We start from the raw sequence: 25,836 nt of genomic DNA, 5'->3' as shown, positions 1-25,836 counted from the left end.
TGTATGTTCGTAAGCAGGTCCTGGGCCAAATGTGTTGTTGATGTTGTGAGGTGTCTCCACTGCTTTATGATCCATTTTGAACTCAAATAAGAAAAATAGGCCTGAGCATTTAACTTGTCTCTTAGAAGCAGCATGGAGCTGAATACTTCAATCTGGTAGTCCCAGATTTCTTTACATTTCTTTTGATTGCTTATATATTTGTTCTGATTTTTTATTCTAATTTCAAACATTTCCATGCTTTTTCTTGATGATCTTTTTCTTTTTTATTTGTAGGTAAGCTTTCTATTGTTTTCTTTCTACTTATGTGGAAGGCATGTAATCCAAATTCTTTCTGTTATTGATGAAGCTCAAATTTTAACATGCTGAATATCATATGTATCTTCTTATTCCTTTTAAACAATAAAAGAAACTTAGACTATGTTAAGATCCTCTACATATCTTTCATTTTTATGGAAATTAATTACTTTGGCTTTTGCTTTGTTTTTTAAATCTATTACAGAGTGGCATTTTTAGAATTTTTAATAGTCAATACCATTAATAATTTGGATTTTTCAAATATTTTTCTAATTTCATTATTCACTGTTACTTTTTAAATCTATTTCCTTGGGGGTTCAATTTCCTACTTGCTAAAGGTCATCCTTTGCTTGGCATTTTTTCAACTGGGTCTGTTAGTAGTAACTTTTATGTATCTTAAATTAGCTTTATTGTATATGCTCCAATGAATGACAATTATATGGTTATAAAATTCTGAGGTGACAAGTATTTTCTTTCAGTCTTTTGAAGATATTATTCATTACTTTCTCCCCTAAATTGTCACTGGCAAATAAAGTATGATGTTGGTCAAGCTATCTTTTGAAGACAAGCCATCTAGTACCTTTAATTTTTTTCTTTATTTCTCTAATGTTCTGGTATTTTACCACAGTTTATCTAAGACTTTTTAAAATATGGACTTCCTTGTACCTTATTTGCTGTCTTAATTTTATGACTCATTTTTTTTTTCAGTTTAGGAAAATTTTCAGCCATTACTCCTATTAGCTTCTCTCTAACCTCTATTTAGTTTTTCAATAGTTCTTTTCAGATGCATATTTTAACTTTTCATTCTATTCTCTTTGTCTTATATATTTTCATTCTATTCTCTTTGTCTTATATATTTTTTATATTTTTATTTATATTTGTGCTATGAGTAATTTATTTATATCTATTTTCCAATTCATGAATTACCACTTTAGTTTATTATTGTCTGCTATTGAATTCATTCATTGTATTTTTATTTTCAACAATTATTCATTTAGAATTTTTCTTGGGCTCTTTGAAAAAACCCCTTATTTCATGTGTTCTTATAGTTTCTATTCTGTAGTTTTTCTTTAAACATCTTAAACATACTAGATTTAAAGTGTCTTTCAGATCTTATTTGTAGTTCTTAGGATGAATGTTGTCTCTCTTTTTTGTCTCTGCTCTCACTCTCTCTCATGATAGTTGAATTCCTTTTATGGTTTGTAAATTTTTATTGTGAGCTCAGATAGCCACTCAGCAGGAGTCCCATGTGTCCAGAATTATGGCAATGCTGTTCAAATCAGTCTCCTCTGCCAACCCCCATGAGTTTCATAATTTCGAGAATTTTTAATCGTAGTGGTTGCAAATTTTTGGACCTGGATATCCCAGACTATGTGAATAGTGGGATTTTAGACATATATTTCATTCGTCCTGGATCTCTAATTTCTCATAGGAAATGTTTTTACAAGCCAGGTGTATTGGCACACACCTGTAGTCTTAGCTGCTCCAGAGGCAGAGGCAGGAGGATCACTTGAGGCTAGGAGTTCAAGTCCCAGCCTGAATAACATAGCAAGACCTCATCTCTCCAAAAGAAAAATGTAAAATATTTTTACTCACATAGCCCAAGCAGCTGGCATTCTGCCTACCTGGAAGCTTGTTCCTTTGGGGGCTCCGGATTTATGTGTTCAACACAGTGTTGCCTCATGCAGGGGTGGGGACCCTGAGGCTTTGGGGCCACATGCGGCCTTCCAGATCCTTGAGTGCAGCCCTTTGGCTGAATCCAAATTTTATGGAACAAATCCTTTTAATAAGAAGATTTGTTCTATGAAGTTTGGATTTGGTTAGCAGGGCTGCACTTAGGGATCTGGAGGGCCACGTGTGCCCTTGAGGCTGCAGGTTGGTGGGCAGTGAAGCTCAGGGACTGGACAGAAAAGCCTCAGTTTGTTCCTAATCAACTTGCAGGCTGCTCCAGCTCTACCTTTTACCTGTCTAACTTTAAGCTTCCACATTTATTGTTTAAGTTCCTGGGTTTGAGTTTGGCTAAGTATCCAAATATGTCCAAAATTATTTTCTAACATGTGTTCCATGTATTTGAAGTTAGAGAGGGAGAGAGCAGATGGTCTGTATGGTTAAGTCCATCAGCTGAAAATCTATCCACTTGTTTTCATTTCTTTCTGTTGTCATCTTTTCTTTTATAAGCTCTTGCATCATCTCTACTACTTTAGGGAGGTAATTGATTGTCGCATTTTTCAGATGTATATTCACCATCAGTGATTAATTTTCTTCATCCTTTACGTCCTTTTTATTCTTGTGGCAATTGTTAAGAGTTTCTTTCTTTTTATTTTTGTCATCTCTTTTTTTATCTTAGCATGGGATATTGTAAATAGACAGTGTTGGGGAAGGGCCCGGCCCATGCTCTGGGGGTGGTTGAAGGTATACAAAAAAATTAGCCGGGCATGGTGGCGCATGCCTGTAGTCCCATCTACTCGGGAGGCTGAGGCAGGAGGATCTCTTGAACCCAAGAGTTTGAGGTTGCTGTGAGCTAGGCTGACGCCACAGCACTCTAGCCCAGGCAACAGGGTGAGACTCTGTCTCAAAAAACCCCCCAAAAATCCAAAAAATTCCTAGCTGTTAGGTAATGGTGTCCCTAAGATTCTTGTCACAGGAACCTCTCCATCTGGCAGCTTTTAACAAGGAAATTGCCTTCCCTGAAAGCAAGCAAGTGAGGGAACATGGGAAAGCACTCAAGATGGATGCCACATTCTTTTCCTAACCAAATATCAAAGGGACATCCCATCACTTTTACTATATTCATTTAAAGCAAGAAACTAGCGTCCATCACACATTCAAAGGGAGAGAATTACACAAAGGGGTGAATACAAGAGTGGTGGGAATCGTTGGAGGCCATTTTAGAGGCTGTCTTCTGCAATCAGTGACTCACACACACTATTTCAATAAAGCATGGTGATTTTCAGCATTTTGCCTAAGATAAAAGTTACTTTACATTGATGTAGAGCAATATTTTTATGTCATGCCTTTTCAAGATTATATAGATTATATTTCAAACTTTAATGTTGTCGAAAGCAATTGTGATTTATCCTAAGTGCATATACCAACAATCATTAAAATTTATACTGTCTGGATTTCAAAGAGAATATGAAAGATTTAGTCCAGTCCTCTGTCTTTGGGCAGGGTTAAATCATTTAGAGAAAAAAAGTAATGAAATATTTTACATCAGAATATGTTTTACAATTGAATTGTGTGTTATACCAGACAATATTGGCCATAATTTAGTTTATCTGCTCTTCTGTTAATAGAAATAGTTTACCTATTCTATACTTAATAGTAACAAAAATTATGTAGTACATATGAAAAAATAAATTTTCTTAACCAAGAGTGGATCTATTACAAAGATAAATGGGATTGATTAATTTAAGGCTGAGTTTGCACTTGGTAGACATGTTCTTTTATAACCTCTAGCCTGATATGCAAAAACTGCCCCAGGTTATGAATAAGAAAATTATATAATGGAATTAAAAATTAGCTACAGAGTTACAGATTGGTAGCATTAATAAAACATTATTAGCTTGGAGTACAGAAAACCACCTTTTTTTTTAAAACCTTTGACAGAAATTTAAGATAAAAGTAATGTATTCCCCCAAGTTTAAGATTTGAATGTAGTTGTTGATTGTTAATATCTCATAAAAGTAGCTCTGTTTTGAATGTGAATTTGTCATTTATCAAAATGAATTAGTCCCTCAGCATGTTGACTTTTGTCTAGCATGATTTGGCTAGAAATATATTTATAGATGTTATTTTTTTCCCTATCTTTTCATGTATCATGAAAGCTTTTTAAAGGATATATTTGTATATTTACTTTGTTTTTATTGTAACAGCCTTTTTGAGATAAAATTCACATACTGTACAATACACCCACTTTAAGTATGCTATTCTATGTGTTTTAGTAATAGTATATCAGAGAGTTATGCAACTATCACCACAGTCAACTTAAAACATTTTCATTTACTAAAAAGAAACTCTATACCCTTTACTAGTCATCTCCCATTCTTCTTGTCCCCCCTCAACCCTAGGCACCACAAATCTACTTTCTGTCTCTATAGATTTTCTCTGCCTGGACATTTCATATAAATTGAATCTTACAACATGTGGTCTTTTGTGACTTCCTTCTTTCATTTAGCATGATGTTTTCAAGGTTCACCCATGTTGTAGTATGTGTATATCAGGACTTCATTTCTTTTTATTGCCAAGTAATATGCCGTTGATAAATAAACCACATGTTTTAATCGATTAATCAGTTGACAGACGTTTGAGTTATTTCCACTTTTCAGCTGTTATGAAAAATGCTGCTATGAACATTTTTGTACAGGTTTTTATGTGGAAATGTTTTCATTTCTCTTTGTTACATCGTGAATACTTTAAGCTAACAAATTTGAGACATGAGAAATTAGAAACATTGACTTTCAAATCAGATAGATATGGATTACAGTCACAATTCTGCCACTTTCTAGCTATGTGACCTTGAACTAGTTACTTCATTTTACAGAAATTAGATTTCCTCATCTGTACATTGGAACAGCAATATTTACTTTGCATGCTTTGTGAAGCATGCAGTGCATGAAACACTGAGCGTATAATTGACACTCAACAATTATCAAGAACAAGATAGAGAAAATAAAGAGCTAATTACTTGTAAGCAAGAGAAGGTAAAGAAAACCTTTAGTCTATAATGCAATTCTGACACCTGTGGAAAGAAAGAGGGAAGGAAGAAAGATTGGGAAGAGACTAGGACTGCAGTACATTTCCAAAAAAGATTCAATGGGGCTGATGGGCCGTCCCCGTGGACAAGCCTGCTGCCTTGCCAGAATGGTCATGCCTTAGTACCTCAATCACTGACTGAAAGTGACCTGAAAGAAGTGTGACCTTAGAATGAACATGCTGGTGGATCCAGCAATACATTTTTATGGTAACTACAGGATGTTTTTAGAATTTGTTTTTCCCTGAAGTTTTTGAAATTTCTCAGAATTATTACTTGTATGGATAGTTTGCATTTAGGTGTACTGAGCAATCAATAAGCTCTGCAATATTTTCTTATATTATTTCTGTGATAATTTCCTCACTTCTGTTTTCTTTTATTCTTTCTTTATGTGGTTCTCACTGCGTAGATATTGTACCTACAGAAGTAATATGCTAAGTCTTTTAAATGTTTCTGCACCCTCCTCTAACTGGGGCCTTTTCCTTTCATTCTGTTTTTATGAGAGACTTCCTTCCTACCCTTTTTTATTTTTAAAATAAAACATTTTTTATTTTTAAATTTTTATTTAAAAAATTTTTATTTTTTATTTTTAAAATTTTTAACTTTTAAGAAATATTACTAGCATTTTGCTTATCTCTTCTTTCGCAGTATTCTGTTATTTTATTAATAAAATATCTTATATTTCTCTAAAAATACTGGAACAATTAGGCTATTTATAGAAAGCAGAATCCACCTCAGGTAACTCAAATAGATTTCAATGAAAGGATGATTTACAGACATGTGGGCCCAGTTAAAGACTCAGTAAGAGGTGTTTCGGAATCCAGAGACCAACAACAGTGGGAATTTATTAAGATTACTACTGCCAGAGTTGAAGAGTTAAGGGGAAGAAATAATATTAGTGAAATACAGTGAGAGCCAAAATGAAGTTCACCCTGCACCCCTGGCCATGAGCCCTATACTTGTAGAGGAATGCAGCTATTGCCAGAGGTGTTTGGCACCAAAGAAGAGAGAAACGAAGAAGAAATAACTCCAATTTCTTCTTCCTCCTGCACTATGGTCCTCTGTAGGACTAAACTGGAAACCAGCCATGTTGATGCAATCTGTAGGGGTCGGCTTCTTCGTCACAGTATAGGGCAGAGGAGTATGTAGGATAGAGCTAGGGTGTGGCAAATAGAAAATAATTAGTGTAGATAATTTGAGTTCAAAGGTTAAGTTTTATTTCCGTGTCTATGCTATTAATTTCCTTCAGGGTGATTTTTTAAAAAATTTCCAATTGATTGATTTCATCTTCCCTTTTATGTTGGAGTCTTTCCTCACACAACTGGTGCTCTTTGGCTGTTTGTTTATACATGAGCATGAGACATTGAAATGCTGATTTGAATGCCTACATGCATAAACTGATTTTGTTGACTGGTAAGCTTTGTTTGCTTTTAAAGTGAAAGATCAGAGAGCTGGCCCTTTCACTAGGGGATGCCCAAATAGCAGTTTGTGGAGGTCTTTCCTTTGGTGCTATGGAGTTTTTCCAAGAAAAGAAATTTCTAATGCTTTATGAAGGGAAGATGTACTCTAGCTGTATTTGAATGAAGGGTGAGAGACGGGCCTGTGCTTCATACCCAGTTACTATACTCTGAGTCCTATGCCTTTTCTCGCAGATTTTTTTGGAGAGCACTCCTTTGGTCTCTCACCTAAGAAATTAAATCTTGGATCTAGCATTCTCTGTGTGTATGCGTTAAAGAAACAAAAGTGTGCTGTGGGCATTGTATGTGTATAGCCCAACATTAAATTGTTAAATTATAGCAAAACTGAGATGGGATTCTACACCTTATGATGTCAAGAATAGTGCTCTTTCCAGTATATTACACTATTTTCATGTATACAAAATAAATGAAATGATGCAAAGATCTTAAAAAATAAAAGTTCCTTAATTGGACTGCACTTGGTGCATAGTATTAAATTCTTGATGTCACTATTTATGATGAACACTGGCAAAAAAAAAAAAAAAAATCTGCATCCAGCAGAAAACATCAGGAATTGTAAGGGGTTTAGAAATCATGAAGAGATGGCCCAGATTGGAAAGTAGAAGCCTACAGAAAGGAATAAGATCTATCTTTAAATTTTTTAAGAACCATCATGTACTATATTTCTGAAAAGGAAAAACTTAGAATAAATGGGTAAATTTGTGTTCAACACGGAAACCATGTTTCCAATGTTAGGCTGATTTATGAGGTACAAAATATTCTGACAGAAGAATTCATCCAAAATTTCAGGATTTGTATAGAAAGGATTTCTGCATTTGACAAGAAACTAGATTTCCAATATCCCTTTCAATCTGACATAATTTGCCTAATGTGGTAACAAACATATTTTTAAAATATAAAAATCTATATATTAATTGATCAGAAAATGCAAAACACTTTAAATTCATTAAAGATGCAAGAAAATTTAAATGAGACTAATCTATGACAAAAGAGATTGATAGTGAAGTATATGGTATAAAATTATCATTTATCATGACCAAGATAGACATGATAATGAACATAATTCAAGATTATATATATATACATATTAAATTATAATTATGTTTAAAACCCTGAATTAACATTAAAAATATTCTAGATTAACTATCATGACATTTAAAAATTTTTTTTAAAAATCTTTATAATATTAACAGATATTATTGAAATATCTTTCTAACTCCTGAAATGTAAAGATTGTTTTGCATTCCTAAAGATAGGAAAAGTTATCTCAGACATGGAAACACCTTCACAAATCACTAACTTGGTCTTTCAGAGTTTCGGAGAAGAGTGACTAATGGATTTATCATTAATATGAACATTATTCCAATTTTCATGTTATATTAAAGAGTTAGATTCATTGATATGCTTGCCAAAATGCTAATAGACAGGCTCTATTAAACTGCATTATCAGCTTTTTCCTGATATGTGTAGTGTTGATGAAATATCACATTTATGAGATCAACCTCCAGTGTTTTCAAGATCCCTAGGGAGTTAGTCACATTGGCATGAACTGGGCTACGTGCTTGGTTTCCTTGATTATTCTGAAATCCATATATCCATATGCTTAGCTTGGCATATAAAAAAACTGACTTACTGTTCTGTGCCTATTGCTGGTATTTTTACGTGAGCAACTTCTAGTTGTACTATGAGAAATTCTCTTAGATCTTAAAATTCACAGTTTCTCCATGTATGTTGTATTTCCTCTGTTGCACTGTCAGTGTTTGTTTGAAGTGATGATAATCACAATCCAGAACTAACAGCTAACTAACAGCTTGCTGTTTCGAAATATTTATATCAATATTTGTGTTAACTGCTGTCTTTGTAATGTGCTAATTTGCATTTGTTTTCAAGGATAAAGCAAAAAAAAAAACTCTTTAAAAATGATGTTTATGAATATTCGTCTAGTTTCTAGGAAACTCAATTCAAAAGATTTGCATATAATCTCTTGTCCTTATAATGGTTACCTTGGAGCCTCAACTTGCTCACCATCACAGTCTTTAAGAAATCTTGCTCTGGCAGCAGATTATACAGAACCAACAAATGCAATAATCTAAGAACAAACCAGAAGAAAATCAAGATCACTTCCGTATCAGAGATACACAATAATTAATATTTTTAGTTATCTGAAGCTGGTCTTTTAATACATTAAGCTATCTAGGTTGCACATTTCCAATTGTGCTTTAGCAAAGACATAGAAACATGAAGGAAATCAATATGCCGTTTCACACTGGTAATGTGTGCAGCACCTAAAACTCAAAGCAACAACCTATTGTAAAAATCTGCAAGGTAGTGTTTGTATTCTCCCTCCTTTTACTGTCACATAGGAATTCTTCAGAACTTTCACTAACTTCAAGTCACAGTTAATATTAAGTGGAAAACTAGAAATGTAAACAATAGCAATATGGAATATATTAATATCTAATCTATTGGAATTGAATAGTTGCTCGTTAATACTAGATTTCTCTTTAGACATATACATAGTATAGACAAAGAACTAACAGTCAGCCTACCATTTGATCTAGTAATCCCACTATTGGGTATCTACCCAAAGGGAAAGAAGTCCTTTTATCAAAATGATGCCTGCATTCGAATGTTTACTGCAACATAATTCACAATTGTAAAGATGTGGAATAAACTCCAGTGCCCATCAATTCATGAGTGGATTAACAATTCACACATTTTATAGTCTCAGAGGCTGTGTGATGTAGATGAAAGAACAAAGATAGAGTCTCAATAGACCTCAGCATGAATCTCAACTCCACCAATGGATAGTTTTGTGTCGTTGGCCAACTTACTTACTATCTCTGCACTCTGCTTTTTCCATCTGTAAAAATATTTCATAAAGTTGTTTAGATATTAATACATGTAATTACTATAATTTTCTGTGAAAGCTACTTTGGGTTGACTAGTTGCCTAGAGTACTTTTAAAAATTACCATAACATTTTGAGTATTAGTACCAAAGTACCTGTATTGGAAGACTGTCTAATTCTATCTTGGGTTTTGTAAATTCTACTTATAAGAAATAAATTAACAGTACTGGAAACATAGTAGATATTAAATTTCAAAAATTTAAGTCATTAAGTTAAGTTATTATAAGGGTAATAGAAGAAATAGTGTTATGGAATAAAATATATTTTGATAAAATACTAGGAATTAATTTTATTCAAATAAAGCTATTGTAACTCAAGCACATTAAAAATTGCTAACATATATTGAGCACTTATTTTATACCAAGCATGACACTAAACCCTTTATTATTTCCTTCAATTTTCACAACAAACCTGTAAAAGAGAGAATTATTACCTGTCCTATAATTCAAATAGAAATATTTTGGTTTTCTTTCATTATGTCTAGGACTTCTCTCTTTGTCATATTTTCCATAGGATCCTTTTTGGGAATGTAAATATTAGTATAGATATTTGATAAAGAATAAATAGTATCTTAAGATAAGGTTAAACATAAAATATAGACAAAGAACTATTTTGTAATTGATTATTTAGTAAAAATTAAGTGAAACTCAGCCAATATTAAGATTAATTTCTATACGGTGTTCTTTTTATTTAATAAAACTCATCCATTTACTTTTTGAAAGATATTTTTATTTCAAAGCTAGTTCACAAGACCATTTACTTTTGTTAAATTATTTTAAAGTTAAGGAAAAGAGTGGTAGATTTTCGGTTTGTGATATATGAAAGATTTTTGAATCATAAAAATGGCTGTCTCAGAGATTCATCCCATAGGTAAACTGTCAGGTAGCTTCCATAAGTGGGATATCATGTTATTTCATTTATTTTTATTATTCAAACCCAAATTAGCTTTGCAGCTTCACAATTTATCTAGTGCGAATCTGAACAGTTAAATGGGATAGGAGAAAAGGTGCAGTCCCATTAAGCTCTAACATATCATTGGCTGTCAGGTAAGCCTTGTTATGCTGTCCATCCTCATTTAACTATCCCACAAGATCTCTTAATGAAGTTAAGCCCCAAGTTCACTCCAGTAATTCTGTGGCAAGAGTTTGTGCATTGTAACAATTCATCACTTGTCAGGAAGGCACTTTTAGTTTATACATTTAATAAGGGCATCCTCTAGCTTGGTTAATTAGAAGTGAACAGTTTGCATATTTACTAAATGCAGAGTGTCATTGCCACCACGGCCTATTGCCTACATGAATTATTTCTCTATCTGCAATAAACAGCTGGGTAATTATTACTGCCATAATCAGATAAATTCCCTCTGTAAGGCTTTTCTTACATGGCAATTCTTTGAACTCATCCAAAGCTGAACAAAATTTATGAACTCCAGCAGCAAGGCCACTTTTTCATACTATGGTGTCCCTGTTCCCTATTTCAAGGACATGAGTAGAGCACCATAGATATTGTGTAAATAAGGGGAATAAATAAGATTACCTGAAGATAACATTTCAATAAGCTTCATTTTTAAAATACAATATTCTGATTTCAGACAACAAAATGATAGCAACTTGGCTTTATAGAATTAGGCTCTTTTATAGTAAGGGCTAGCTAAAGAGGTAAAGAAAATAACACTTTAGTTTTCAAGAAACAAATTAGTCTATAATGTTAACTATACATGTTACATTTTGTAGAATCATTTTATATAAAAGGATACAATAATTATAGCAATTCATTTGGTAGAATTTAGATAATGACACAAGCCAGTATCTACCTTAAAATAGAGCATATATTCTTTGCTTTAAAAAGAGCCTGCTATTTATTCATAATTAGTAATTAATGACATAATTCATATAATAATTTTAAAATATGGAATATCAACCATTTGATCATAGTTTTTTTCACATACTATCTTTATTTTTAACAAGAATGCACTACCTTTAACAATTTGCTATTTCAAAATTTTTGAAAGCAACACATATACAAAGGAAAAAAGCTCAATCTCAATAAGAAATTAATAAAAAGAAAAAGTTTATTGTGTTAGATATTCAAATTTAACTCTTTCCACAAGATTTCAAGCAATTTACAAAGTTATTTCAAGGAATTTACAAAGAATATACAAAAAAAAAAAAAGAGTTAAAGAAATAAGGACCACAGTAAAGGAAAACACGATATGAGAACTCTAATGGTAAAATGGATCAGTAAAGAAGATTAATATACGTCACATTAACAAAATGGAGAAACATTACTGCATATGACAAGAAACACCTTTTTTCTAACACTGGTACTAAAAGAAATTTCACATATGAATCTTCAGTAGAAGGCAGAGAGTAATGTAAATATTGTCTTCAGTAAACATTTTTTTTTAATAGAAAAAGCAGTCTGATTTCAAGTTCCTCTTTTTTGTAGTGATCTTTAAAAAAAAATTCTAGGACAGAGCATTAAAATTTTACTTATTTGAAAGCAAGGGACAAAAACATATTAGTTCATGGTCTTAGCCTTGTGGTTGTCTAATATTGAGGAATAGATGGACAGGAAGTTCTCTCACTTCTCTTAGTTAATCTTTTGATTGGAGATAAAAGAAAAGTTCCTTTTTTCTTCTTTTTCAATTCTGTGATAAGGATTGAGAATGTTATTCTTTCATATTCTGATTGAGAGCAGATTTATCTTAGATGCAGGCGCTCGATATATTAATAATATACAAACTTTTTCAGTCATGTGATAATATGTTTAAATTATTGTGAAATTGCATTGAGAAAATGTAACTAGTGCTAAAAAAATTACTTATATGTGATACTATCCTGTGGACTATTTGGCTTTCATATTATTTGCCCTCTTTGAAACATAATGACACCATTAACCTCTTTGTTCTCTAATCTGTTTTTAAACCTGAATTCTCTAGTATCACTCTCTCTGGTTTCCTATCTACTTTTCTAATGGTTTCTTTTCCGTTTTCTTTGTACTCCCCTTTATTTTCCTGGTCTTAAATATTAGCGTTCCTTCCTTGATGTACTTGCCTTTTGACTCTACATGCTCTGGACAATCTCTTTCACTTCTGTGACTCCTGCTATCACTTGTATGCTTCGTAATTCTAAATATTCTCCCACCCAGAACTCTCTCCTGATTATCATAACCCTCAAATGCCTGCTAACATTTCCACTTAGACATCCCACAGACACCTCCACCTAAGCATGTTTAAGTATAAAATAATTATACCCCAAATTTCTTCTTCCTATGGTGAACTGGACCATTCTTCATTTAAGCACCTATGCCAGAAACATGGAATTCATTCTAAAGATTCTTCTCTCCATTTTATTGGCGGCTAAGCTCTACCAATTCTTTTCTCAGCTCTCTGTTCTCACTCCTCATCGATCTATCCTCCTTACTGCTGCCATAATGATCTTTCTGAAATACAAATCTGATCATTGTAATCTGTTACATTTCCTTCTTTTTCATTGTTCAACATGAAAAGATAACTTAGAGGTTCTAGAAACATGTAATATTTCAACACCAGTATTATGTTTTAGCATAAGAGTTAAGCAAACCCAAAATAAATATTTGAGTCATATTCTCAATCAGTTATAATACTTAAAACCATGAATCCTTAGAAAAAAATGTTAACATGTATCTTAGCTATAATACTAAATTCCTAGAACATGTATATACCTAAAGAAACAGAAATTTTATGAAAAAGAACACTTTCTGCAGTGGAGACCTACTACAAAAGCAGTGCATTGATAGCATCATTTTTTAAAATTACCCCTTTGTAATGCTTTACAGCTTTTTCCATCTCCTTTTCTTTCTAATCAATCCTTTTTCTTTCTTGGGGTGACATTGGAGCAAATGGAGAAGAAATTACTCCCGTTTATTTCTATATCTCTCTGTTCTCTCTGTTAGCACTAGTTTGTAATCTTTTTTAATCCAACAATAAGTGAGATGAGATTCTTTTTGGCATTCATATGGAAATGATTTCTAAGATCAATTATAAGGCAATTGGTCAATAAATAGATTCCCTAAACTCATTAGATATTTCCTGAAATTACATGTAGCATACTGCTTTAAAACATGTTGACATCATCCTATGGTATGTTATGATTGCTTTATAATAGCACTGAGATTAGTTTAGAGATGTCCCTTGTCTTTGTTGAGTGAATTGCATGCAAAAGCAGCAGCAATTATTTTTGCTTTAAAATTAGATTAACACATTTTAAATGAGAGACAATGTGTTATGTTTGAGTAAACAGAGAATAAATAAGATCATGCAACTCTTTTTATGTGAAATGGGAACTTTAACTACCTCAACTCTGAACTCTACCCAAAGCATGAATTCAGTAGGTTGATCCTCCTCCTCCATGGCTGAACCACTGCGAAGGTAGGCAAAGGAGAGTAAATATGGTGGGCCTTGATCTACCTTTATTCAGCAAAGCCCCCATGCTGTGTATCAAAGTCACCATCTGTAAAGTCATTTCATTTCACAAAGAAGAACAGGGACCTTGTTAATAATATCTGCCCCTTGCCAACCTCAGTGGAATGTTGTGAGAATGAATTAATGTCTGAAAGCATTTGGAACCCTCTGAAAATAATGTACTGTGTAAGCACATTTGATTATTATATCTATTATTATACTTAGCTCAATTCACTCTCAATTATTTAACATCACACATATTATATAACATTTTACTTCCTTTTACAGCAACTATCTAGATAATAAAAAGAAAATAATTTTGCAATGAAATATGTGCATATTTTTAGAAAGAATACTGTACAAAAGATTCTTTTCAACTAAGTTGATTCAAAAAAGTCAGAAGAAAAAAAAATTGATTTTCATGAATGATCTCTGAATGGAGCCTTGTTGCTTTTTAAAATCATGCAAAGCAGGTAAATGAAATAATAGAGCAATTGGACAATCCCTTTTCATGATCAGAGTGAAGTCATGGTATTGTAATTTTATAACATCGACCATTATCATATTTTTTACTTTTTTTATTCTCAAAATATCTGTAGAGTATAAATTTGCTAGCATTACCCTTAGAGAGCCCATTTGTTCAGGAAACCTTTCTTCTACTCTAAAGTGCATTTCTATCGTTTGCTGTTGATGGTCAAAGTGTACCAAAGACAGCACAAGTTTCTTGTGAGTGATCCAGCTTTATTTCAATACCACTCCTCTCTATCCCTGTTTATTTAGTGTCTATTTAGTGAAAATCTGCTCTATCTAGTGAAAATCTGCTCATTGTTTAGTACCCAATGCTAGTACCCATGTTTAGTATCCAATCCCAATGCCACCACCTCCATGAAGCCTTTTCTGATCCCGCTAACCAGAAGTGAGCTCTCTCTGAACTTAAACACTGCATATGTATTTCTTTCATGGATTTGTTTTCTACAGTCTAATTACTTACCAGCTATTTTATTGGCAAGCTACATGAAGGCAGGGACTAGGATATTTACATGTCTTTATTTCTTTAAATATCTTAAGCATACTTGTGATTGCCTGGTTAAATAAACAAATAATTATTAATTCTCTTCATGATACTAAGTGTTAAAATAGCTTAGCCATTTTGAAGAGAAGCTCATCTATACTGTGTTTACAGAGAAAGAATTTTCAAGAGCATCTAAACTTTTTTTTTTTTTTTAATGACAAGATCTTTCTAAATGTTTCCAAAATGTTAAAGTCTCCAGATTTCAGAGTAAGGTGTGAAAACTCAGGAGCAATATGAGTGCTTCAGTTAATGACTGTGTGCTACGAATGCTTAATTTTAAAGTGTATTTTCCCTTTAAGAAGGGTTGGCCTAATGAAATATACAACTGCACCTGCCAAATAGATCCAGGGGCTAGGTAACCATGCATCAAAACAAGGTAGATAAAAATAAGCGGTTTAAGTGGTCTGACTGACTTAAAAGTGAATCTTATTTTTTAATGGAAATATTTTAGATATCTTAATAACTTCCAGATAATCTACTCATGATTTCATCACTCTCAAAATATTTTTGGATGTCAAATACACAAACATATAATTGGCTTTATTATGTTTTGTATTTTTACTTATGCTTTAGACTTAGCTTTCTCTTTTCCCTTTTTTTGTCTATTTACTTGGCTAAATTAATATGGACATATTGAAAGCAGACAATTGTTAGAGATGAAATGTAAATACACTCAATAAATGTAACCAAAATACTTTGATGTCCGATACAGCACAGCAGAAACAAATGCTATTTGGCAATTTTTATTTTGAAGGTGTCTTATAGCAGAAGCCCACACTGACTTTACTTGCCATCAAAGTGGAGTAAAGACCAGTCAAGGGTTGTTTAAATTTATTTCTTTAGAATTTTATTTTTTCTTAAAGATGGTGTAGATGATGGTATTTTGTTTTCATTTGAGAAATCTATGTGATATTACTAGCAGTTCCCTCTGAACTTTTGGGAATTTGTGCTTTTAATGCAATCTCAATATAACTCATTGTTTCTCTGTCAAAATTATAGTTTTTATGAAATTATTGTGACATGTATACCCTGTTTTCTTTGTAGTACTTCATAGTGCTTTAGCTAATATGGTGATGTCCATATTAAGTTTGTTAACAGAAATATAATTGTATCTCTTCATAATGTCATACTAGTGAATGGAATTGAGTCATCTTAATTCTTCAGCAGATCTGACAGTTTTCATTGCTGTACATTTAGTGCTTCTTAAACTTTAGCAGGCAGGAGATGACCTCTGATTGAGAATTCTGATTGAGCCAGTGTGGGGCAGGGCCTGAGAATGTGCATTTTCTAGTAGCTCCCAGGTGAAGATGCTGCTGGTCCAGGGACCACGCTTTGAGAACTGCTGTCCTGGGCAAACAGAGTCGTGGTTCCGCTCCACCTCCCAGGACAGACTTTTCTCAGTGGGGCCTCTTCCCACTCCTAATTAAACCATCACAAGTAATGAAATATACTAATCAGCTGAGAAATAGTGAAAAAGGATGCTAGCACTGAGTTCATACCAGGTATTAGGCCAAGTATTTTGGGAACAAACCTGATTTCTGACCTTCAGGACCTGTCTTAGTTTGGGCTGCTATAACAGAATACCAGAGAATCAGTGGCTTAAACAATAGAAATTCATTTTTCACACTTCTGGAGACTGGAAAGTCCAAGATCAAGGTGCCAACAGATCTGTCATCTGGGGAGGGCACTCTTCCTCATTTGTACAGTCATCTTCTCATTGTATGCTCACATGGCAGAGAGAGATAGAACATCTTTGTCATGTCTCTTCTTATAATGGCCCTAATCCCATTCAATGAGAGCTTCATACCCATGGCTCCAAAAGGCCTCACCTCCAAATACCATCACATTGGGGATTTAGGCTTCAACATAAGAATTCTGGGGTACTCAAACATTCTATACATGGCAGGACCTTGGCACTCAATAGAGAAAGTACATGAAGTAGATGCATGAGTACATATAGTTTTAATATGTCGCAGAATGTAACAGATATATAAAAGAGAAATAAAGGATTATGAGAGTGGGAACAGCTAATGATGCATTATTGCTAAGGGGATTTATGAAGCCTTCTTAGAGGAAAGGTTAGAGATTTTTGGTTTTTTTATTCTGGACTTACAAAGAAGAGAAGATAAAAAAATAAACACAGATTCTGTTTTTAGTACTATGTTTTGAAATGAACAAAAAACCCCACAAAGAATGGTCAAATATAAAGCTCCCTTCTGAGTGGCATAGGTGTTCATCTTCTTAATAATTTTTATTATTGTGAATAAGTATTTAATTGAGTATACTAAACAAATGTTGAACTGAGTATAATTAAATCATTACTATATGTAAAATGCTGCATATAACAAATACTATATATGACTATTACAGATTATGAGTTTGAGTATGTTTCATCTTATAAATATGATTGCTATATAGAAATAATTAATTTTGAGCAGAGTGCTCTTTTTTCTCAAAAAATATTTTATGGAAATGTATTATTTTTCTCCTTTAGCCCAGATATTAGACAAAATCAAGAAACAATTTAAAAAGAAAAGTTATTGTGATAAGAGGAAAAAATGGGCAATGCAAGAAAACATGAATTATTGCATGATAGGAAGTAATCATTATCTTTCATTTGGGCTCAGGTTGGAGCAGAATTATGTACTTGGTTTTGCAGCCACATCTCTCTAATTCCTGTCCTCAGCATATACATAAACCTAAATACATATGTAGAGACAATAATCTTTTTAAAAATCTGTTTATTTTTCAAATAGACATGAACAGCATACACATATACTTTGCAGTCTAGTGGAGGAGACATATATTAAGTAAACAAATATATCCTTAAATATATGATTTTACATGTAAAAACAAAATTATGGTGTCATGAGTGAGAAGAAGAGTGGGAGGAGAATCTAAATTGCTGTAAAGGAAATTCAAGGCAGAAAATACACTATACATGAAGATCCTGAGATAGAAATAAACAATTTGCTAGGAAAGGAAATACAGCCATTGAGACTGCAGTGGAGTGATCCCGGAAGAGTGTTAAGAAGTGAGAAGGAGAGAGAAGCAGGGGCTGATTCTGAAAGTCTTTGCATGTTTTGTAGTTAGGTGTATTGTGCCAAATAGCTTTTAAGCATCTTCTCTGTTTCAGTCTCTTTTTATACATTAGTATAATGTGCATTAACACTCTTAATCAAGAAAGAGCAAATGGAAAGCATATTTTAAGAAAGAGAGGAGATTTATGCCTACAAATTTAGAAGTCTCTGTATTCCACCTAGTTATAATCTTATGATTTGATGATGAGATAATAGTGACAGTTTATTTAAGTTACTACAGAACAGGGCAGCTTTCTCCTTCTTTGTGTTTTGGAAAAATAATATAGGTAACACAATATTCAAAATTTTCTCAGAAAAACTGTCCTGTTGCTATCTAAATAAAATACTGGATTTGGGCAAAATGTATGGTATGAGAGGAGAGTATCATGCTTAAAGGTGTGGATTTGGGGCTCAAACCTGGATTCGAATTCTAACTCTGCCACTTTCTGGTTGTGGAAGTTTGGGCAGAGATTTAATCTCTATGAATCAAATTTCCTGATCTACAAAATGAGGGTGCTATTATCTGCCCCACAGGACTATGCAAAGATGAAACGAGGCAATATATATGTCTTAGGAACCTCTTGCAAGCAGGGCATAAATTAAGGATTAAAATGCTGATACTTTATTTGGGTGGTTCAAGACCCACTCAATGAGGATGGGAAAAAGAGGGTGTGAAGTGTCATAGATGGAAACAGATCTGTGGGACAGTGATTTGGTGCATGAGACTTACTGGGGAGCACGTTTGGGAATAACATCTCTGAGTGAAGGGAGAAGGAAAGTAAGGAAGAAGTTGAACTTCATCCCAGGTCTCAGCCAATTTTAGGATGCTCCGGGATTTGGATGGCCTTTAGCTTGATCCCAAACCGAGACTAAGGCTCTTGGGTCTATGTACTCCCTCAATTCCCAGTCTTTGGATGCAGGCTCAGGGAGGAGGTGACAAAACCTGAGTTAGGGCAGCTGATTTTCTCCAATGAAATATAGTTACGAGCAGTCAGCAGCCAACACTCCTAGCAGTTGGAGCACTGGGTGCTATGGGCCTGTAGGAAGGAATGAGATATGATGAGCGTCTACAGTCCTGGCCAGGGCTTCATGGAGAGTCCCTTAGAGATGCAACAGAGCACAGCAGATATGCTTGTTGTCTTTAGCCACACAGGTTTGCTCCAGGTTTGCAAGGAGAAACCACTCTTCAAAGCAGTGTCTGGATGACAGAGGAAAGGAGAAATTTATTTGCATGGTTCTCTTCTTTCTCCTGTCTCCCAATGGCTAAGGTTTACCCCATCCCCCTTACCTCTTAGGAAGCCAGATTCCATGCTCTGCATTGTGGAATTTTATCCACAAATGCACCCACCAGGAGAGAGGAGGGAGGAGACCATCAAGAGAATTAGAGAAAGCATAAAGGATTTGTGTCCAGTTGAGTAGATAAAGCAAGTAGCCTAGTACCTGGCTCACAGTATAAATAGCTAACACTTGTGTAGCACCTCGCTATGTTCCAGCCACTACTCTGCATACTTTATATCAATCAAATTATTTGATCCTCACAATAGCTTGAGGAGGAAGATACTAACATATCTACATTTTACAGATGAGGATATTGAAGCTCAAAGGTTAAATAGCAAGGAGCACAGCAAGAGTTTTATAAACAACTGTTATTTCAGCCTATGCTGTTAGCCACTCTACTATATTGCCTCCCAGTGGCTATTATTATTGCTATTATTACTATCATTAACCTAGAATATGTAATTATTTTATCACTATAAATATCTTTAGCAAAATATATTTAAATATGTAAGGCTTTGCAAAAATTTCAGTAATTTTTATCCTTATTTTAAAATCAATATAACCAAATGTTTTATTGATATGAAAATGATACCGAAAGTCTTAAGACTTATCCAAGTTTATTGATATGGTCTAAAACAGGATCATAAGATAGAAGAAAATATACATGGCTAACTCAATAAAAAATATGGTCTGCATAATATTTCTTGTGTTAGGATGACTGCTTCCTGGTCTGGAGTTAGACAATCTTCAGATCTAGGGATTCTGATTTCATTTCTGCCATTAACTTCTTTGTTGTTCAGAATAGTCCATTTATTCTCTATATGTGTTTCCATATTTGTAAAATAGAGTAATTATTAAGAGCTATGCCATATATATCACAGGATTCTTTTTTAGTTTTGAGGATAGAAATGAGAAAATGCATTGGAGATGAAAAAAATAAACATATTAAAAACAACCTACTGAAATGTTCTAAAAGCATTGCATAAAAGATATGAAATTTTTATAATTTTGTAGGGAATCCTAGTTAGAATGGTTTCCATACTTCTATTTTTAGTAGAATCATAATTTTTATTGCATCCTTCATACTGAGCCATATCATCCCTACTGATGTGATAAAATCTTATATATCAAGGGTAAATAATTTATTTAGCTCTTCCTACTTCATCATTTAACAAGGAATATTTGACATAAATATAACTGTCATGCTCAATATATCCATACACTCTCAAGTATTATAATAAATCAATTAGGGACCTAAGGCTTGATTTTTTTCAATAATTGTATGAACTTATTAAATTAACTACTTTTGTGTTTTGAGATTTTTCTAGTGTTTCTAGTGTTTTCCAGACAGTTTTTCTAGTGTTTCCTGTGTGTTTTCTTTATATATTGGGAACTAACATTCCTTTCCATATCTCCCAGCTTTAGCTATCCTTACCATGCCCCCTAAATACACACTGTTTTTATTTTACATTTCCAAATACTGAACATGAACTGTTTTTACTACTTCAAATAACTTACACTTTTTCTTTTGTATCCAAGTTCTATGTACTTCTTTGTACTTTATCCATTCATATATATTTTCAATTATATTAGGCCTTTCTTCTCAAGTAAGAGCTCTTCATATACATTAAATCATTTATAAAGCACAAACTTCCTTACGGATGTATTTTTTATTTTTATGATTGCTTAGAAAATTACTATACTTATCTTTATAGTAATATAAAATTAGATACATGCATTTCTCAGTGATTACAGTAGCAGTTCTCTGGTTATTTTAAATTATCTTAGAGGTTTATAAGAAGAATTATTTATTTTTTCCATAATATCAAAAGTAAAGATTAAAATTAATAATGTATTCACTGTTTTATGTAACATGTGATTGTTATTTTTTCTGGTAAAAATTCTCATTTATTCATATATAACTGCCTTGAAATTTGTACCTTAAGGACAAAGAAAGGTCACCAATCCCTCTAACTCCTGGTTCTTTGTCAAAAATGGACACAGTTAATGAGGTTTGTTTGGTACAGAACAAATTCTCAGACACAGATAGAGATCCTTTCAATGGAAACAAATTTGTTTGGCTTTACCAGGTTACTTAGCGATTAATAATAGCCTTGAGATGCAGGTCAGAAAGGTCATTGTACCAGCTTGCCAACACAATCTAAATGTGCAGCTAGCCCAGCTCTGTGGGTGCAGAAGCCCCCAAAATAGTATGCATAAAGTAAAACAGGCTATTTTCTGACTCCTTTTTTCATATTAATAAGCAATTTTCAAGAGAAGGGTGGCAAAATGGGGGCCATGCCACTCCAAGTAATTCATTTATTTTGCAATTTAATCTTATGTTGAAAAAAATTGCTCTGCTGCAGTAGCATTGCTTGGTGATTTTTAAACGTCAGTGTGTTTCATAAGTAACCTTGCATGAAGTATTGTATTAGTAGCCTTTAACAGAAAATTGCAACACAAATATTTCTAGACATTTTTTAAATTTTTTAATAAAATCTTTTTTATTTTTGGAATTTTTTTCCTCGATTTTTCTCTGATATCTTTGAGGAAAATGCTCAGATGAGTTACTTAAAATTTTACTTACAGAACTAGATGTTAGTTGCATATATGCTTTTAAAAGAAAATTATGGTACAACTTCAAAACATTATGTTAACATGGATAGTTAAATTTTTTCTAAGAAGATAAAGGATTTAGTTGTTTTTCCATATTTGATGACATCTCATTCTGTTCAGCAGGTATTCTCACATAGGATATTTAAAAGCTTATTTTCATTTAAATTTCTTAGATATAGACACTTAAGTGATGAAAAGTTTCATTATTTTAATGGAATTTATTTAGAAAATATTAATACTGAACTTATGCACCTAATTTAACATTTATTCTCATTATCTATATAATTGCACAAAATATGAACCTTTCCAGTGCAGGATAATATATGTAATCTTACTGATAGTATTTGAACTGTTAACTGAAGTAAACCTAAAATAAATTAAGCTCGTGTAAAAACCTGCCACACTTTAAAAATTATCCTGTTAATTATTACACAAAATAAATGATTAGAGATTTTATAAATACAAAACCAAAATTAAAGGAAATCAGTAGTTGGGATGCTTTTATACTGCTATGAAAGTATGTCCAAAATAGCTCATCTTCTTTCAAGCAAAGAAAGTGATAATGTAATAAGTCACTTACTTCGCGTTTTATATGAGTATATCCTTAGCTTTGAAGTAATTCTAACATACAGGCACTGGAGTTTAAAAACTTCTTCACTGAAACATCACTTAAATGCTTTCTTAAAGATTGCTAAGATTCACGTAGAAGAAAATGCAGGTTAAGATAGATTACACCACTGATTTTGATGGATGTGGAGGATGGTTGCCCCTCCAAAAACTGACTTGATTATCATCAGTGAATGGATTAAAATGCTAGCGAGCGGTATCATAAATAACCGTGGACGGTTTTGACGCAGGGAGGCACTGGAGGAGTTTGCAGAGATGAAAGAAAGAGAAGAGAAGAAGGCTAACCTCGAAAGGGAAGAGAGGAAAAAAAATCACCAAGCACGAAAGACGCATTACCTGCTCAGCACAAACCAGGTTGGTCTACCTGTCCCTGACAGCTCCTCCGAGCCACTTGGGCCTGCAGCCTGACAGAGACAAACTAGCAGGCTGGATGGGACATGACTTGTTGAAAAGATATCGCAAAGGCACTCCTTCGAGTTCAATTCCGTGCGTCCGCGCAGGTGCACGCGGGCACGGTGACTGGGCCGTGACGGCAGCTTCCTGGCGACAGCCGCTGCGACGCTGGCGGGAAGGCCCCAGTCGGCAGAGTGGTCGGCCACGGCGACAGCACGACACGACGCAAAGGGCGTCACCTCGCTCTCGGAACTCATTCTGAGTGGCTTTTCGTTGTGTTGTGAACTGATCGAGAGCTGGCAAGTTACTGAGCTGAGGTGGCTTTCGTGTTTTCTCTTTTAACTGAGCTGATGTTGAGATCCAAACCCTTCTTTCCCCCCCCCCTTTCTGCATTTCGATGGATGTTTTCAGGTAAAGCTTTTTCTAACGAGATGGCTTCAGCGATTACATCTTCATGTAGAAATATGGATGTGGAATTTGCAGTGCGTAAAAATTTATTTTCAGATGCTTGCTAAAACAGCACCTCAGGTTTTGGCATGGTTACTAAGAAAGGGTACGTTGCGTGTAGAGTAAGCAGCTCGAAAAGAAGTGTGGCTTAAAAAAAAAATCACGAATTTGGGGGTTGAGATGTATTTTGTTACTTGAGCTCCACTCAAGAAACTAGCAGTTTCTGGGTTTTTTTAATTTTTTTCTCAGAGACCTTCAAGTCCATTGTCAAAGTTCAGGGCAAAATATGACATATTCAGATGCCTCCAGGCATGGGCAAGTCAAGCCCCAGAGGTGGATGGTGAGGCCCAAGATTGAAGGTCACCCTTAGGGACATCCAAGTTCAAAAACACTTTAAGTCCTGGGCTGGCCATGTCCATTGTCCATTTGGAACATAGATCCTCCTGCACCTCTAGCCTAAAAACCAATACTTTCTGATAATGACTGTCTTTATATTTACTTGGATTTGTACAATTGGGTTATCTTTATTTACCAGGTAAGGAAACAAACTCAGAGCTATTATATACTGATTTTACAGACACAAAGCTAGTAGAAATTGATCTTGACACTCAAACCAAAGTCTTTAGACTCTAAATACTAAGACAATAATGTAAAGATAATGTTTAAAATTAAAAAGTCAAAATGTTACTATTTTATTATAAAATCCATAACGGTGTGAAAATTTTTGTAGTAAGATTGATGTGCTATATTTTTCTGTATAGAATTCCAAATCAAGAATTTCTTTTAGTGAAATGTTTTTTTTCAACTTTAGTTATTGGTAATTTTAATTTTGATTGAACTAAAGATGTTATTAATAGTCTTAATTATTTAAATCTGATAATTCTGAATTTCTTAGGATACAATTATTAATTCTGATAACTCTGAAACCTCTTTATATTTTAAATCTTTCTTAATTTGAGTTCTAATTGTGCTATTTGTTCTTATGTTGGATAGTGTAATATGGAAAGCAATTTTAAAAATGGTGAAATTAGATTTAACTGAAACATTTATTAATTAGGCTTTATCCAAGGTTATTTAGGTGTTGAATATGCAGTGGAGTGATTTAGAAAGTCCATAAAGACTTATTTGTTTTACTAATAAAAATAATTTAATGAAAAATATCCATGGAGTGCTTTACCATGTGTCAGACAGTATAATCGAGACTTTACACACATTATTTCTTTAACTATTTTGATTTCATTTCAATTTTAAAATTAATCACCTGGTCTGAAAAATAATATCACACACCTGACCACAGGAGACTTGACTCTTGGACCTTAATGGATTTTCAAATATTACCATTATGTTTTAGGTATGTTTGTGTTAATAAACATGGGCTGTCAATGCTCTATTCCATTTTTCTCCTTCTTTCATACTTTGCAGGCTGCTGATAATATCAATGTATGTAACCTTTACTTTAGTGATCCCCAGTCTCCAAAACTTCCTGGCATCTGATACAATGATTATTTTTGAGGTACTATGGTACAATTGAAAGAGCCTGGGCATTGTCATCAGACAGAGCTCAGTTGGCATCCCAGCTGCCCCACTTAGGGTAAGATGTTAGGAGATTAACTGGAGTTTTCTGGACCTTTGTTTCCCTCTGCACATGGGGGATAAATGAAGCCCACCTTGAAAGAACGTTATGAGTGTTAAATGTAAAATATTTAAAATAATGCCAGGCCCTTAGAAGGGCATACAGGAAATGATAACAATCATTAGAATTTAACCTGTCAAGGATAAATAAGGTTTTATACTTTCTTTTACTTCTTTTTGTCCTGCCAATTGGAAGCATTCATTTTCTCATTGCCCTTCTTTGCTTTCCTTAAGTTATTAATGAAAATTATCTTGGAGATCTTTATACTTGTGCTCCACCCCCATTTTACACCTGGCTTCACAGACCCGAGGACATTAAAGGTGAAATGATGTTCTCAAATCACCTCCCTGGGAGAGGAATATTATGAAAATATCAGGGATTTTAATTTGGATCTGGCAAGTTGGTATACTTTGTCATAGAGATCTTAATATTTGATCACAGGTAACTAGAGATGAAAAGACAACCCTTTGAACCTAGGGAGATACTTTTATTCCCAAGGCAAACTCTCTTTTTTTTGGTGATAAAATAGAATAGCGGTATCATCTTGGTCTTTCTTATCTGTTCATTTTGTTCAAGGGATTAGTTATACTGACAGGATGGTACTGGAAAGTTCTCATGTTTTATTCCTTATATTCCACTAGATTTGCTTTACTTAGCATTAAATCAGTATTTTGCATCATTACATGAAAAAATTTGAATTTTAAAACTGATGTTAGAAGTCACAATTGTAAACTATCTATATCTAAACAAAAATATGCATGCAACACTAAGGTTTAATAAGTAGAGTGAATATAAATATTCACTTAATATT

At 33.5% G+C, this 25,836-nt stretch overlaps 1 protein-coding gene across 1 annotated transcript in view; it reads left to right on the top strand.

Annotated features, from left to right (window-relative positions):
• Nucleotides 1-25,836, top strand: part of SPATA17 (spermatogenesis associated 17) — a 154,119-nt gene that overhangs the window by 45,926 nt on the left and 82,357 nt on the right. Inside the window, exon 6 of the mRNA XM_012745601.3 lies at nucleotides 22,783-22,906. Within this exon, the coding sequence (XP_012601055.1) occupies nucleotides 22,783-22,906 (124 nt within the window). The remainder of the gene's footprint in view (nucleotides 1-22,782; nucleotides 22,907-25,836) is intronic.

This window comes from Microcebus murinus, chromosome 23 (genome assembly GCF_040939455.1).
Source record: "Microcebus murinus isolate Inina chromosome 23, M.murinus_Inina_mat1.0, whole genome shotgun sequence".
Classification (NCBI taxonomy): Eukaryota; Metazoa; Chordata; class Mammalia; order Primates; family Cheirogaleidae; genus Microcebus; species Microcebus murinus.
Note: the sequence above shows the minus strand (reverse complement) of the source record. Positions and strands in the feature narration are given on the sequence as shown.